General features: G+C 39.3%; 1 protein-coding gene across 4 annotated transcripts in view; it reads right to left on the bottom strand.

Moving 5' to 3' along the window:
- Nucleotides 1-14,674, bottom strand: part of LOC109042593 (uncharacterized) — a 77,314-nt gene that overhangs the window by 53,341 nt on the left and 9,299 nt on the right. Inside the window, exon 1 of one of the 4 annotated variants that reach the window (XM_019059433.2) lies at nt 11,442-11,820. The exons of 1 other annotated variant lie outside the window; for it this stretch is intronic. In XM_019059433.2, the coding sequence (XP_018914978.2) occupies nt 11,442-11,604 (163 nt within the window). In that variant the 5' untranslated portion in view covers nt 11,605-11,820. Of the gene's footprint in view, nt 1-11,441; nt 11,821-14,674 lie in introns of those variants that run through there. 2 more of the 4 variants (XM_019059436.2, XM_019059441.2) reach the window with 2 other exon arrangements.

Here is a 14,674-nt window from a genome sequence, read left to right as displayed (position 1 = left end):
TCCGGAGAAAATGTTTAACCTCGGAGGACAATTTTTTGGGTCCACTTCGGTAGGACTTTTCCTCGCAACTCAAATCGATTTTTTTTGCTCTATTAAAATCTATCTTTTACCGAATGCACGATGATTTGGTCATTTTTGGTCTCTTTTCGGGTTCTGATCCTAGCCTTCACCCCGAGTCTGAAGGTCGATTTTGTCGGAAAATTCGGGTTTTTTCGGGCAAGCGGTTGAATGCCAAAAAATCCGCATTATTCGGTAACATCGTTCAGATCCATGTTTACGCCAACAATTGAGCAAGAACGAGGCCAGAAATGACCAAATAATTTTGACGACTAGTTTTGATTGAAATCATTCGTATCTTTATTTTGCAGAAACAGCTTAAGCCACCTGTCTTCCAAGCCACTCATTTTTTACTTAATCCAGCGAAAAATTCTATACTCCATTTCTTTAGAGCGTTAGAGTTCTGATGCATTGAGGCGCAATGAGCTTCACCGGTCCGCCAACATTTTGCCATGGGGAAGTATCCACGCGAACCGAAGGAACCCGAAACATGGCACAATGGCCGGTGCAAAGTCCAAGTTTTAATTAAGTACGTATCACCGAGCGGCTTAGCATGGCGTGGCGTCGCCTCAAACGGATTAGTGGTTCCCAATTTGACCCGTCGCGCGGGTCGATCCATCTCAATCCCGAAGACTAGAGCGAAAAGAGAATCATATTAACCGAGGGCCCGGCCCGGTCTATCCTTCAGATAAGGCGATAAGGCACGAAAGCTAAGCAGCTGCATCATCAAGCATCGACATTGGTCAAGGGGAGGTGATGTGAAAGTGTCGTGAGGGCTGAGGGGTTAGAGCGCACGCATGTTGACTTTCGACCCTCGCGTAATGGGGCTGTTGCACACACAAGGCGCCAGTGGCGTGGCGTGAATTGCGATATATCGATTGTTTATGCCATTTATACTTATAGAAAAGGATCGATAAACATGTGTTCGCAGCGACGCCTTATTATCGATTCTTTACCATAGGTTTAATGGCATAACAATCGATACATCGCAATTCACGCCACGCCACTGGGCGTTTCCGGACGAAAGTTCGTAACTACATTTGGACCGCGTTTAGCAGAAACGAACCAAGTCACATGAGCTTTTGCAGAATTTAACTGGGAAATTAATTTTTAAGAGAACGTTTGTGCGTATTCCCTCTGAAAAAGTTGAGGAGTTTGCTTCGTATTATGCAGAAAATTCACTGAAATTTGCACAAAAATCCGCACAACCGATTTCATGTAAAAAATTAAAGTGCCCAATTCGATTTGGCAAGAGCTGATGCTGATGTAAATTGGCTGTATCTCTTGCTCGCAACAGACCCATTCGGATTAATTGGTGCGGTGGCGTTTGCGGACGTGGCGTTTGCGGATTCTAAGAATCCGGTGGCGTTTGCGGATTCTCATATTTTAATGGTGGCGATTGCGGAAAGGCGGAACAGGGTTGGTGGAGTTTGCGGACCAGAGAATTTCGGCGGTGGCGATTGCGGACGGAGGGGGAGGCACCTAATTATGCTGCCCCCCACCCCTGCGCTGTATTTTAAAGAAAAAAATTACCGGAGAGGCTCTGGATTCCTTTCCGTGGCTGAAAAAAAATATTAGTATTAAACATTAGTATTATATTAGTATAAAAACATATGAGCAGTGAACATGCAGTAAATTTTTAAAACATGCATATCAGAAATCAAGAACTTATGAATATTTTTCTTCCAATTTTTCATAGAATTTTGTTCGCACTTTAATACACATTACCTGAAAATTTCATAGAAAAATATTCATAAATTTTCTAAAAAATAAACATTGTATCGAAGGAAATTTGGCAACTCTCGAATATTCATACGGCGTTTTTCCCAAGCACGGCAGTTTGTACCTATGCACCTATGTGTTTCCATTTTTCATATGTAATTTTTTTACTTTCAGTAATTTTGGATTAGAATTTACAACGTGTTTTGAATCCTAAAAATGGACTGAAACTGACGATTTTTTAGTTTCTTGATTTCTGATATGCATATTTTAAAAATTTACCGTATGTTCACTGCTCATATGTTTTTATACTACTATAATACTAATCTTTAATACTAATATTTTTTTTTCATCCACGGAAAGGAATCCAGAGCCTGGCGGTGTGCTTTATTCGGAAATTGGGTACCTCGGGGTAGGTTCGACACAAAGAAAATACAACTTTTCAACGACTTGAGCGCGCACCGTGGTATACGCGTAATGTATGAAGTATCCTGCAGACTTGTATGGCGCTATGCTATGTCGTCAGCGCGTACCGTGCTGTGCGCGCAATGCATGAAGTATCCTGCAGACTTGTAAGGCGCTATACCACGCGTCACGCGCACCGTGCCGTACGCGCAATGCATGAAGTATCCTTCCGTCTTGTAAGGCGCTACTGTGCGCTGTGCGCGCCGGCCGCACTGTGTTTGATGTGATTATTCAAACTTGCGGCGTCAGCGGTTTTGAACTTATGATTTCGAAGTTTTTGTTGAGTTTGCTACTGTCATTTCAAATGACAAAATATTACATAAAACCCAGCGAATTCGCATCTTTTCAATTATATTTTTATAAATAATTTTAAAGCCTCTCCGGTAATTTTTTTCTTTAATATACAACGCAGGGGTGGGGGGCAGCACAATTAAGTGCCTACCCCTCCATCCGCAATCGCCACCGCCGAAATTCTCTGGTCCGCAAACTCCACCGGCCCTGTTCCGCCTTTCCGCAATCGCCACCATCAAAATATAAGAATCCGCAAACGCCACCGGATTCTTAGAATCCGCAAACGCCATGTCCGCAAACGCCACCGCACCGGATTAATTTGCCCGGAGAATTTTTCCATTCACAATTTTCCTGCTGAATTAGGGACAGTGCTGGAATTAAGACGTCTGACCATACTTTAAATGCTGCAAAAAAGACAAGTGCGTGGAAGAAAACATATAAATAAATAAATGATGCGAACTGCTGCTGGTACACTGCACCGTGGTTTGTAAAATTGCCGTTTTCTGTTTACTCTATGTAGGTATCTACTTACAAAGATGTTACTCTTGTAGGTCACTTGATAGGTTATTCGAATAAGTGGAGTTAATTGCACCAATGCGTGAAGTGTCAGTGGGACGATGACCGGGATGAGTAAAAGAGAAGTGTCCATGCGAAAATTGCATGCAACGAAAGTGCCTTAAATGACGATTCCATCCACCATGATGTGCTGAGCGTAAGACTCCAGTAATATCAGAAAAACTGGACTTTATTTTGCAATTAGGAAGTAGAATTGCCAGCAAACACTTATGTGCCCAGGAAAACTGATGGTAGACACGTTATTTCTAAATTGATTGTGAACCAGTTTTTAATTGCAAAATTTCGTCCAACTCATCTTGAAACCACCCTCGCTCTGTGATTCCTGACCCCTGTCTCACGGGACGCACCCTTGCTAAAAACGACCAAGTTGATGAGTGAAATAAGGTAACATGTGGGCGCCACTATGGTGCCAATCGATGCGACACTATGTTAAGATCAGTATGTTACCATTGTTACCCCAAGGAGATCAACAGGGTAACGTACTGTTCCAGAGAGTCATTTCGTTTCCAAAACAGACCCTATTGGTGACAGCACGATCGCAACCTGTTACCAACAACACCATTTTACCAAAAGTACAACACTTATGGAAAAGCAAGGTCCATCTTAACTGCTATATTTCGCATTTCATAAATGCAATTAACGCAGGCAACACTGTAGGCTTATGTTTTTACTGTAGCCTGTTCGGTGTATACTTGAAACTGGAGAGCTAAACACTGGTTGTCTGGCTTTTGTTTATTAATAACTGGAGCCAGTTTTTTCGCGAACGATTGATCAAGTGTTTGTATGAGTGTTTTACAACCAAAATGTTTTGAGTCTCCAGTGTTGGTGCAGTACAAACACAACTGCACATATATGTACAGACGAGGACAAGTAACGGAGATGGTTGTTCGTGCCTGCGCAATAATAAAATCTATGAGCTTGTAAAATGTCATCTCTGAGGGTTTGGCGGAAAAATGTTCCTCATTCAGGTGCGGCAAAAGAGAGTGAGGATTTTTTCTCCTTTTCAAATGTTATTTAAAAAGGATTTGTAATTTAAAATGTATTTGTTTAGGAGAAAAAAATTGTCCCGATGATAAGAAACACACACGTAGCTAGTTTTTCTACAATAGGTAACTTCGACTGCAATTACAATTTTTTTTTAAAAAAAACTTTCTCCAGGGCTCATGTGAAAACAGAGGTGCGCCTTCACATCAGAAGAGCGACGTTTTGTGTTAATATGGGGAGTAGGACTCAAGGCGACCTAAACGTGTGGTTAATATTTCTCGTATAGTTTTATTGGACTTACGTTGACACCAAATTTTGTTGAAAATTTGAAATCTTGTTAAAAATCAGGCGCAAGCCGCCAATGCACTAGCGTCTCGAAAGTCGCAACCTCCAAAATGGTTCCGGGTGAAGCAAGAGTACATCAATTCCGCGGGGCATTGCGTCCATCTCCAGATGTCTCAGAGAGACCTCTGAGCTTCGGTTGATTTTACCAAAAATTTGGTCGATCAACCAAGTCCTTTTCGTCGATCCGACAGAAAAAGTAACTGGATGTAACCCAAAGTAACATCAAAGACGGAAATTGTTAACTGCGTGCTAGGTTCAAACTACCGCTAGAGTCCCTTTATACTGAGAGTCAAGACAATGCGAATCCATTTCTGATTGGTTAACCGGATTTTAGGCCTTCACAGTGTCACAAACGGGAATAAAGATTACATTTTCACCAATTGCAAAGATTATAATCTGGAATGGACCGAGGAATTTCGGGTTCGACAAGGAACAAACGGAATGAGAGAAGGAACGGTGAAAGGAATTTAAGAATGAGCCGATCAAAGATTACGAAAAACGTTCAATTTGTGTAATCTTTATTCCCGTTTTGTGACTCCATGAGGGGTGTTGTCTTGACTCTCAGTATAAAGGGACTCTAACTACCGCGAGTTTCTTTCAGTTGGAAGTAAAAAATCTACAAGAGCCACTCTGCTGGAAGTTTGCCTCGGTGGATCAAGGTTCCTCTTCCGTGGACGGGACTCCTCCATTCATTGCGAAAACGGGGATTTAGACGGGCGCGTAGGGCCGTGGGGCGCGGGTGTAACGAAACAACGGGGCAGATGAATGTGGGCCTCTTGAATGGGCAAACGGCACGGCATGCATCATAGCCTTGCCTGATTAATGGTTTCAATTGAGCGAATTACTCCCATCCGTCTCGCGGAATGCGCGCACAGTATCTCATATCGCCCGCGAACATGGCGAGTAGGGTGAGCGGGCGGGTCTCACCGGGCGACGGAGGGACGGACGAGAGGCCCTTCAAGAGCCGGGTGTAACTACCGTTTACGCCTTTTTAATCGCCCATCCATTGTATGAATTTGTAACCAATAGTTTTTGGTAATTCTATGGTGAAGAGCGGCGCCTGCCCCTATTGGCTTAATTCGCAAACAGAGTAGATATCACTATCAAAAGACATATCGTCGTTTCGAAAGGAGGAAGGTAACTCCATTCCAAAGTTGCAAAATTTACTCGAACAATTCAATTCTTTACAAGCATGCACATGAGCATATCGACGGCGAAACTACCAAACCACGTATCTCGGTTTGCGACGTCGCAGGCTTCCTGTCATACTTTATTTTTTAAATGAAAAACAACTTAACGTCTAGTCTTGAAAATTTCTGTGATTTTTCCTCTTTGTGCGGAGAAAATTCTGTGAAAATTTCAAGGAATGATATTGATTTGGTCGACTTCAAAAAAATAAAATGCGAGCGTAGATTTTTAAACACCGCAAACGAGATACGTGGTTTGGTAGTTTCACCGTCGATATTTTAATTTTCGCATAAGGTCAGAGGAGAAATCAGTGAAATTCTCTGTGCGAAATTCTTAAGATGTTCACGGTAAAAATGCAATTCGCGAGGGTATATTTGACAATATATTGAAATTTAGTTACGTTCTTTTTTAAGGAAGCGATGATATAGGTCGTTTTTACCTAAAGAGACAAAAGTTAGAAATTGCAACAAATATATCACGAAGTCCAAACAGTTATCTGTTCAAAAAGCATATGTTTACGTAGTTCCATTATCTTCGATTGAACCGAAAAACGATGTTGTTAACCTATTGGTAGCTATCGGTCGTCTAAAATTGGCCTTTCATTTTGCTACATAAACAGACATACCAAAGAGCACAACTAGTTATCAATCCGGAATACATTATGCGTAAAATTATTGACCGTTGTATCGTTCACTTACAGTACGCCTTCCATTCCGTTGCATAGGCAACAAACATACGGCGGAGCTCGAATAGTTATCTCTTCAAAAAACATCTATACATCTCTTTAAGCTTCCGTTCAACCGATAAACGACGTTGTGAGTCCATCCATTAGAAGATATGATGTCATGCCTTGCCCTTTATTTTATCTCTGGGACATGCGTCTTCTTTGATGTTCGATTCGAATATAGGTATAATATTATATTCAATCACTAAAAATAATAAAATCACAATTTGGAGGATATCTGCCTGTGTAAATCATAACTTTTTTAAAGCGGATTTGGTTGCTATTCTTCGTTTTTATTCATTGTCTCGGATATATTTATTCCATCGTAATAATTTAGTTGGTTCAATCATTGGTAGCAAGGGCAATTATTGATAATATTGTTGAAATTTTGGGGTTAGAATTATTCTAAGTTAATAAAATGCGGTCATAAAAATGAAAAGAACGTAGACAGAATCAATATTAACCAATCATAATGAGAAATTTTGTAAATTTTTTCCTTTAGCTTTCCATTTCATTTTTGAAAAAGAACGGGGCAGAGAGTACTGAATATGCTTAAAGTGCCTCAGAAACTCTAAATTTCTATACATTTTCTTGGGTCTCCTGCCAAGGCCCTTCTTCAGCTTTAAGGTGACCTTCAGTCCCTTCTTCCTCTTTTATGAGGCGCTTAAATCGATCCGTCATCATCAGGTAAAATAATTCATAAATCCAGCACTGTGTGGAGACTGTATGTAGCACTCATTCCTATTTCGCCTTCAATTTTGGAGGTAGGCCAGAATACGTACTCCTCAAAACATGTTACATACTCGAGGATGTGTGTCCAAAAATCTTGCCTCGCAGTAAATCATATTTAATTCCATCTGATGATATGATGTTTCAAGGTTTCTTTTCCCTAAATTTCTATGATAGAAATTTATATTAAAGTCCATTTTGTCACAATTTGTGGCGCTACGCAACAAAAATTGCTGCATCTTGCCGCAGGTGGTAGGTGTTGTATGGCTGACTGAAACGATTTAAAAACGAATAAATAAGTGTTGTTGAAAAAAAACGCTCGTTTTGCGTGGCACGTTGCTGAGGAAACGATAATTTTCGTAGCTGTAACTTTTGTGACTGCAATGTGTTTATTTTTCTAATATGAATCATTCATTCATTTTCTAAAAACCTTTCTGGCAGGCCTTAACAAATTTGAAACCAAAAACCGAACTTAAGCGGAAAGCCGTTCCACAGAGGAAAGACTTCCAAATAAAATTAAATACAGTAAAAGTGCGTACGATTCAATTCTTCAAAGATCCTCTCTTCTTAATCCTCTTATCGGAAGAGAAGCTCAGTCATCACAAGAGCATGGACCAAAAATACGATCAAACAGACACCAATTCAAGGGAGTTTTGGGTAGGGTAAACCTTAAATATAACTGGGCATGGTTGTCGAGGGAAACGATTCCCTATTTTGGTGAGGAGTAACGTCACATTTCTCATAAAATATACTCTCTTCCAATAACAAGTCATAAGAATTTATTTATATTACGCTTTAAACTGACATTCCTGCTTAGTCTCAGTTGCATTTTAATTCTTTGACCTCCACATTCTTACTTCCTTAGTTTGTTATATTTATAGGTCAGCTTTCAATTTTTCGGTTTTTTTCAATGAAGTCTGAGCAGTTTTTCTCTTTCGTTCGTCCTTACTTCGTTTTTTCCACCTGTTTTATATCACTCATTCGACTAAATTCGTTCGTTTAAATTAAGAGATTTTCTATCCTTCTTTTAGTTAGTTCGCGAGTCTGGTGCTTTTTATCTTCTTTCTCTTTCAAAGATGATCTCATAAAATTAATGATAAGCATTTCAAAAAATTGAACCATTTGAAGCTTTGTGAAAGTTGCGTAAGCTTAGCTTGTGTATGAAGTGACGCTAGAAACGTTCGATGCTCCTTCCGATAAAAAGAACGCAACAAAGCATACGTCAAATTCAGCGGGACAATGAGAGAACGTTTCTGTTGTGAAAAAGAAGATATTTCTCAAATAAATTAATCGATTATTAAATATTTTTCTAAAACAAAATATTTTTAAGAATAACAATATTACTTCCTTCACATCGCGCCGATTTTTTATTTTATTCGATACAAATTTTTGTTAATTAAAATCGAAAATGTTTAGCATCATAGATTATCACATCAGCAATAAACAAATCAGCCTTGGAATATATTTTTCGAATTTTATCCGCTAGTTTGTTTTCCGTAGCTGTGATGTCCACCGAGCGGTCATTATGCAATTACATAACACTCAAGGGGTTGCGTATGGGTATTTGCCTGCGTCACAGAGTGAGATGATTGTTATAGAACGAGGCGTTACGAAACGATATTGAATAATTTTCCTCGGGTTTTCGTAGTATTTTCATCTGTCACTCCCAGCATTTTCGTTACATCTGTTTTTTCGGACTGAGAATGCGTTCGTCTTACCTCATCATTTGCAACTTGAATTTGTTCCGAAAACAAGCGACTTGTTGACTTTCGTGTTATTGCGGTCAGGGTGGAGGGGATTAAGGGTGATTTGGCTGACGTTCCATAATTATTAAGGGGAATTAGTTTGGCACAAGAAACAAACCGATCGCAAGGTACAGAAAAAGTGTACACATGCGCGTGGGGTGCCAAAATTTCCCTTTCGTTTATTAATTTTTTAAGGATTCCCATGAGTGTTTCTTCTTCCTCAACACATTATGTCTTTATCATGAAGCATACATGGCACACGTCGTTCTTGAACTTCTGATTACATTTTCTGTCTCAGTTGAGAAACAACGTATGCTCCGTTAGTTTTCCCTATGCACATAAGTGTTTTTACGGATGAGCCAGAAATCGTAGTTCCTAATTGCAAAATGTAGTACAATTGATCTGTAGAATATTATCTACAGACTCGGACAAATGTTACGTTCGTATGGGTAACAATCAAGGAGCTTGAAGGAAAAGGTGCATAAGTGCAGTTTTTGCTATTTCCAGAAATACGTTTTTGAGGTTTCGAAATTACATGGATCCTTCATGGCGGAAGAAAGTTCAGACTGACTTTCTGATGCTTAAAAATTGCAATTTAGGAGCGAATTTTTCACAGAACATGAATTTAAGCCTGGTTTTACATAAAATCATGAATATCTTAGCTTTCTTCAAAAACTGCACTCATGCCTCTTGTCCTCCAAAGTCCGCAATTCACCCACGCGACAGCCCTTGTTTGGCACAATTTTAGATTACCGCATTAATTGAGGTCGTAAAAAAACTGCAAAATTATATGAATAATGTCAAAATTAGACATTATTGACTTTTCAGCGCGGTTAAATGATTAACCAGGAGGAAAATAGTTTATTTGACAAAGCAACCATGACTACGAAAAAAATGTGAAGGGAGAGGGTTGAAGGGTAAGGGACGCAGGCAAGGGGGAATGGAAACAATAGTGCGATGGGCGGAGGGCGCACAGTGTATCGGTGAATCAGAAAGGTCGGACATAAAATGTTTGACTAAAACTGCAAATTTAGATGTTTATTTCATCACATTTTAAATATCAATGGGTGTTTCTATAAGAGAATTTAACGAGGAAGCCAATGGAACCACTTTTAAAGCCTCCAAATTCTTCATGGACGGAGTTATGAGCTTTTAAAGTTTCAAAATATTGTCCGACTTCTCCCGTTGACTCGATTCAATGTGCGGCGGAGGGTGAGGGGCACGCGCCCGTGCCACAAGTCAAGGCATCACGCTTGAAAGAATTCGTATTCAATGATACGTACACGTAGATAGTTCAGAATGGAGCCGGGAGCACGTCAGGTGAAACGATTATTTTTAACTCTCGGTCACAAAATTAATTGCTCGAAGGACTAAAAAAGGCACTTTGAAATGCAACGAACAAGTAAAAATGCGATATTTCACCAGTTGAAAGGTTCCACGCGGCCGAAGGATTTCCTGGAGTGGGTAAATGGGGATATTTTATCAATTAGAAATGTCAATTTTAATGTGAATATCGATGGCCAAAGTGCAAAACCACGTATCTCCATTGCGGTGTTTCAAAATTTCCACTCCTTTTTCATGTTTTCGAAAAGAAAGAAACCAACTTTTTGGCTTGAAAATACAGAATATTATGCGCTGACAGCGGAAAAATTAAGAAGTTTTCAAGAAATAAGGTTGACGAGGTTTTCAAAGAAAAAAAAATACGACAAAAAGCCTACAATATTGTAAATGGAGACACGTGGTTTCGCGCGGTAACAATCGATAAAGATATAATATTGATATGAAAGCAAATTGCTTAATTTATATGCACTGGAAAAAAACCACATTGGATCTAGAGTCCAGACTCTTAAAAACATCGACCAGAAAAAGTACTCTTGATTCAATCTAGCTTCATTCTTCATTCATTCTAGCTTAAATCAAGAGCCAAGCCTCTTAATTTAAGCGGATTTCGTTTTGATTCAAGCAAAAATCCGATTGAATCAAGAGTAGTTTTTCTTTCTATTTTCTAGATCCAATGTGTTTTTTTTTTCCAGTGTGCGGTTAAATGCAATGAAAATATGCATTTTCTCTGAGATCCAAACTGCAACACCTATTCGATGCGGTATAAGTATACTTATACAGAGCTCCAAAGACTTATTAGTGAAAAGCCATGGATTCTAGTCCAAATAAACAGAATTTTCGTTCGGCCAGGGGTAGTTTCGATCACCAGAACGGAGAGCGGCCCTATCTACGAGGGGACCCAAATGTTCCACATCAACCCTTAAAGTTGTTACCTCTTTTCAGGCTGGTTGCATTGGAGTTTTATGGTCACCAAAAGTCGTCATAACAGTTCTATGAATAGTAAAAATAAAAACAAAAGCATTCTTGAATGGTTCTCTAAAGGGTTTCCCGTTTCCGCCTTCTTCCTTTTGCACCCGCCCCCCTCTTCCCTCTCCCTCGAGTCGTCAAAGCTCATGAGCCTCCCTATATGACATATGTCCGAGTCCTAAATAATTATTGCCTTTATGTCTTTTGTCAAAACTGCGAATGTCGATAGCTTCATACTACGTTATGACATTCAAATTACCATTAGTAAGAGCTTAATCAACTGTTGAACTTATATTTCAAAAAGAACATACCGTATTTCCGCCGCCTTTTCCGTGCTCTCGTCCTGTGCGAACAGCATCTCGGTAAACACACGATTGATTCCTCCAGGCAGTTACGACTTGGTTCAACATTTTGTTGGTACGAATACTTGACCAGATTCAGCACCACACAAAAGAGCACAATGAGCATTTTCATTTAGTCTGAGTTTTATGGAAATAAACTGTTCGATCGAGACAGAGTATGATGTTCAAGCGCGTGTGCTTGGCACTAGAAATGTTTTCATCACATGAATGTTGGAATCTTGTCCTCGTCAGAGGCAGAGAAACAGCCGAAAATTGGCTCCGACTGAGCTCGCCGAAATTGTCACGAATAATAGTACGGAAATGAATAACTCACGGTAGTTTTTAAAACGTTCAAGTCGTCTGCTAAAGGACCCAGATAGAGTAAAATAAGTAGGTTTGTATTAGGCACTTCGAGGAGAAATTTTACTTTCAATACAGTCCTAGCTCTCCCCTAATTGAGAACATGTTAAGGAGCATAAGATTTGAACGATGCACTATGATATTCACACACTATTCTGATAACAGCTTCTTATGCTATTCGGATGTAAAAATGTATCATCGTGCTATTCCAATTTTCTGATTTCTCCACCACACGGCAGATGTTGAACTTTGGGCGTATGATGAAGTTATCTTACGGATGTTATAATTTGAGTATGGTGAAAAATTAAACCAATAGCATATTGCCTTAAAATTAGCTATAAGTATCTTGAAATTACCAAAAATGCAGGCCTCAGAGTATTTAATGGTGCCCTACCGCCCTGCTTCGTTTTGCAGAGTTTTTTTTTTCTCATTTAGATTAATATTTCAAATTTTTGATTTTGCATACTAGGTGCTACAAAGAAAAGAATGTCTCCCGTATATATTTTCCACTTAAAAATGCAGAAATTTAGTACTGGTCTACTGGGATGGAAAATGAGGATAATTAGTTTGCCTATTAGTTTTTTAAAAAGAAAAAAAAATTATAAAAAATTCCAAAAAAAAAACATCAGGAGATTTAATGATTCGCCTTTTGATCAATTGCAACTTCGACTTCTAGCAATTTAAATTAGACAGGAGATGCACTGGAACTAATAAGTTGCCCTAGCGCCGACGTGACGAGCCGGTCTTGATTACCACTTCCTCTCGCGCGAGATAGGGGAAGAGCCATCACGTTTGCCAACTTTGGCGGATTCAGCGAGAGTAACATTAACAATTTAGCAAGTAAATATCTCCACTTTGGCAATAACACGCAATGCATTGCTTAAAACGATTGAGCGGCTGGTGGACTATCAGACATTTAGTGATATGAAAGGCTTACCATAGCTCGTTGGCTGACACAACATTTGGCTAATCTTTGTGGTCAAATGCAGGTCTTATAAGCTGAATAGTTTTTATGCAATTGCCCCTAGTTTTCTTTAAAAAAAAAAAAAAAAAAAAAAAAAATCGATTGAAGGTGTTCAACATTACTTGTCTAGAGGAAGCGATGTACAAGTACTTAATTTTGTATTAATTTGCATATACGGCACGATGGTTGAACCTTTCAACTTTTGAATTCCTCATAATCAATGTTTTTAGTAAACAAAGAATAATAAATGACTTAATAAACGAAAAAAAGGTTCCTCATCATACCCCTATAGCTCCATTTGACCCTATGCTTATTCCACGAAACAATATTCTAGATTGAAATTTTAACAGTTTCATGGCCCAGAAAATAAAAAATTTGGCTGAATATCTGCTTTTTTCTGGTTGTATGCTCAGATATACATTTTAATTTTAAAAATTCAGTTCAGTCACAGTTTAATTTCTATCCTAGAAGTTGCACCTACAAATCTTGCGTTAAATATGTATTTACGCGGTACACACGATTGTGAACTCACAAAAAATGAGTAAAGGAACGAATAAAATTAGCTAAAAAGTATGACTGAGGATCTTCAGTGATAGCAAGAGAAAATAGAGAGCAAAAAATTGATTTGGTCGGTTGAGCTCGAAGTGTAAATAAACAGCACAAGGAAAGGAGGGGGTTGCCGCCAACTCTTGAAAACGCGGGAAAATTTCCGAGCGGAAAAATAAGCCAACAAAACTCCCACCAAAAAAATATTGAATTTTAGAAGTCACTTTTTCGACAAAAAAGTCGATAAAATCCGTCCATCAAAGAAGAGTCCTTTCGATACCTAAACATAGAACATGTACATATTCAGTTGTCGGTCCAAAACGCAACGCACAAAAATCCCGCGAACTCAGCGTCCAAAATTTGCGGCACTAAAAATACGATTCCTTCGACACTTGGCGAGCTCAGGTAAACGACACGAGGAAAACTATTCGGGAAAAATTCGCGGCAATTAGATTGACACACCAATTACAGGACTTGTAGTTTCAAAGAGAGGAGAGAGAGATGCTCCCGATGGAGAGAAATTCAAGGTTATGGCGGTCGCGGGACCGCGCACCGCGAGAGTCGTCACTGATGAGCCCGGTGCCTCGAATCGCAACGTCGCCCGACCAAAATAAACCAACTCTCCCGCTTAGAATTCCCGCCACAAATAGACTCATCGCGTCCTTACGCTTTTACTTTCCGTTCAGGTTCGAACTGTCGTCGTTTTGACATTTTTCCATGAACGCCTCCTCTGAGAACCTCCGGTAAGTACGGAGAAAAAAAAACTTCGTGCGCGAGACATGAAGTTCAGGCAGAGGCGAAGCGTGAATGGTCGATCATCGATATTTCCCCAATTTGAAGCTACACTGGAAAAAAAACACATTGGATCTAGAGTCCAGACTCTTGAAAACATTGACAAGAAAAAATACTCTTGATTCCATCAGATTTTTGCTTAGATCAAAGGAAATCCGCTCAAATTAGGAGGCTTGGTTCTTGATTTAAGCAAAAATCCGATTGAATCAAGAGTATTTTTTCTTGTCAATGTTTTTAAGAGTCTGGACTCTAGATCCAATGTGTTTTTTTTTTCAGTGTATGGTAAAGATTGATTATTATTAAAATGTCGTTGTGAACACTCTGTTCATCAATTCTTTTCCGTAAGATGCGTAATATTCTGTGAGGGTGGGGGTTTGTGGGAGCGCGTTACGCCATTTTGTTTTTACGTATTAAAGGAAAGGGACCCTGCGTCACAAAAGCGTTAAGAGGGAGGAGGAGTCGAAAAATCCGGAATTTAGCGCTACGTATTTTTTAAACGATCCTTACTTTCGATCAGAAATTAAATTTAGAAATTTTCAGT

This window comes from Bemisia tabaci, chromosome 4, assembly GCF_918797505.1.
Source record: "Bemisia tabaci chromosome 4, PGI_BMITA_v3".
NCBI classification, from domain to species: Eukaryota; Metazoa; Arthropoda; class Insecta; order Hemiptera; family Aleyrodidae; genus Bemisia; species Bemisia tabaci.
The sequence above is the reverse complement of the archived record's forward strand: the minus strand, read 5'-3'. Positions and strand labels throughout refer to the sequence as shown.